This window comes from Propithecus coquereli, unplaced genomic scaffold (assembly GCF_000956105.1).
Source record: "Propithecus coquereli isolate 6110/MARCELLA unplaced genomic scaffold, Pcoq_1.0 Scaffold172, whole genome shotgun sequence".
NCBI classification, from domain to species: Eukaryota; Metazoa; Chordata; class Mammalia; order Primates; family Indriidae; genus Propithecus; species Propithecus coquereli.
The window spans coordinates 3,537,646-3,539,912 of record NW_012141858.1 but is presented as its reverse complement, the minus strand read 5'-3'; the positions used below and the strand labels follow the sequence as shown (position 1 = coordinate 3,539,912).

At 55.4% G+C, this 2,267-nt stretch overlaps 1 protein-coding gene across 1 annotated transcript in view; it reads right to left on the bottom strand.

The window, feature by feature from the left end:
* The window catches only part of RAB3IP (RAB3A interacting protein), a 113,161-nt gene extending 111,542 nt beyond the window's left edge, over positions 1-1,619 (bottom strand). Inside the window, exon 1 of the mRNA XM_012642017.1 lies at positions 1,054-1,619. Coding sequence (XP_012497471.1) covers positions 1,054-1,091 — 38 coding nt within the window. The 5' untranslated portion in view covers positions 1,092-1,619. The remainder of the gene's footprint in view (positions 1-1,053) is intronic.
* Between the last annotated feature and the right edge of the window lie 648 nt (positions 1,620-2,267).

The window sequence follows — 2,267 nt, the reverse complement described above, 5'->3', positions numbered from 1 at the left end:
CGCATGCCTGTAGTCCCAGCTACTCGGGAGGCTGAGGCAGGAGGATCGCTTGAGCCCAGGAGTTTGAGGTTGCTGTGAGCTAAGCTGACGCCACGGCACTCTAGCCAGGGCAACACAGTGAGACTCTGTCTCAAAAAAAAAAAAAAAAGTTATTTGTAGAGTATCTATGTGTGTGTTGGGGAAGGATTAGGGGAAATCAGAGGTAAAGAATATTAAAGGAAGCATATGCATAACTACACTAATTCAAAAAGCAAAATTGGATCTAATTAGAAATTCCACTAATTAGAAACTCCAGGAAACAGCTAAGCATCAAATATTCATCCTGGTAAAAGGTTAGAGGTATTCAACAATACAGATAACTTGTTTGCCAAACACACAAGGAACAGTTATATTAAACACTTTGGTACACAAAGATATGCATTTATATACATTACTGTAATATAAAAAAAATTAAGGGCTTTTCTTCTAATAGTAAGAGGCTGCTTTAGTAAAACTGCATAACTGCTAAATGTATTGCTATAAATTCCACAAGGGCTTTAGGAGTTGATCACATAAACCATATTTGGAATACAATGTCTGTCCAAACATGAAAAGTCCTATCAAAATGCACAGTACTAGTAAATAAATAACAAATGGTAACAGAACAAGGCCCCATAAAACTGGTGAAATATTTAACAGTATCAAATATTTACTATGATAGGTCTACAGTCCTATTCTGCTTTTCTCCTTGATTTGTCATTCACCATTTTTTTAAAAAACTGCGTGAGCAACAAAATAAGGATAATAAATAGAAAACGGCTCTTTCAACAGATTTACAATGGAACAGTTTTGTTTTAATCCTCTTACTGGCCTCTCCTCCAATCATGAAATGATCCCACAGCAAGAGATTACAACGCTGTCCCCGCCCCATTCCCCCTACACTGAAAGAAAGGAGTTGGGGGAAAACAGAAAAGTGTATAACAGGTAGCCTCCGAACTGGCAACATTTCCATGAAACTAAACTGCCTCTCAGGAATCAGTATTAATTCAGCGCTCTTATTTTTCAAGACCTTACCCTTTAGCCATTACAGATAAATGTTTTTTTAATCCCATAACAACTGGCAACTCTTCACGTGCTGCGGATTCCACCTAGCATCATCACTTCTTGAGCCATTAAGCTCGCTGGGCGGTCGGGGCGAGTTGTCAACGCTGGGCGGGCAGTGTCATTACAATTACGTCTGTGCAGCTCGTCTCAACTCCCCCAAACAAAAGTCCGGCTGAACTGAGCTGCCTCCTAAAGCGCGACTCTGGGCGCTCGCTCTTTACCACCAGGTTTCGCCGAAACCTCCCGAGGGTGACCTCTACGCCTCGGCATGGGGCCTCGCACGTCGCTTACTGAGCCTGGGGCGCGAAAGAACCCCTGGCCCACAGCTACCGCTCCATTCCGCACCACTGCCTCGGGGCGTCCAGTGCTGCGACTGGCTTCCGACTTGTTCGGGAACTCTCTTTTCACCCCCTCCGCAAACCTGGGCCCCAGCTCCGGGCTGCGCTCGCCCGCCGCCAGGTAACTCGGCTCCAGCTCACCGCGTCGGGTGCTCGGGGCCGCGCAGTTAATGAGTAACGCGCCCGTGCCGGGGAAGGGGGACCGGGGAGGAGCCGCCGCCCGACGCCCACCAGCGGCCCGGGGGGAGCCCGTCTCAGCCGCGGTGTCGAGCAGCCCACATCCCGCCGCCGGGGGTCCCGGAGTCCTAGTGCCCAGCCTGGGAGAGCGCTCGCCGGGCCGAGCAGCCCCCGCCGAGTCCCCGCGCGCCGCACCCTCAGCCGCGCCGGCACCTGCACCTGCCGCGGCCGCCCCTCCCGGCCGACTCACGGGAGGCGGGCGCGCGGGCGCTGAGGGGGGCGGTGCTCCACACCCCGGGCCTCTCCCTCCCGCCGCCGCACTCACCTGACGAACCCACCGCGGCCGCTGCCCGCTCTCAGAGGCGCTCGCAGAGCCGCACAGAGCGCGCCCGGAAGCAGCGAGAGGCAGAGAACGACTACGGGCCGAGGCCGCTACACTCCGCCGCGGCGGGCGCACTGCGCTGGAAGCCGCCACGGGAACGCGGGACTGCGCCTGCGCTGGGAGCGGGGCCGGGGGCCGAGAGCCGGGAGCGGCCCGTCCTCGAGGAGGGAAGGCGGGGCTGGGGGCGGGGCCGGGCAAGGGCAGGGCGGGGCCGGCGTGGGGCCGGAGGGGCCGACGCGCTTCCGCGCCCCCTGGCGCCAGACTGGGCTCGTCGCAGGTGCTGCGGC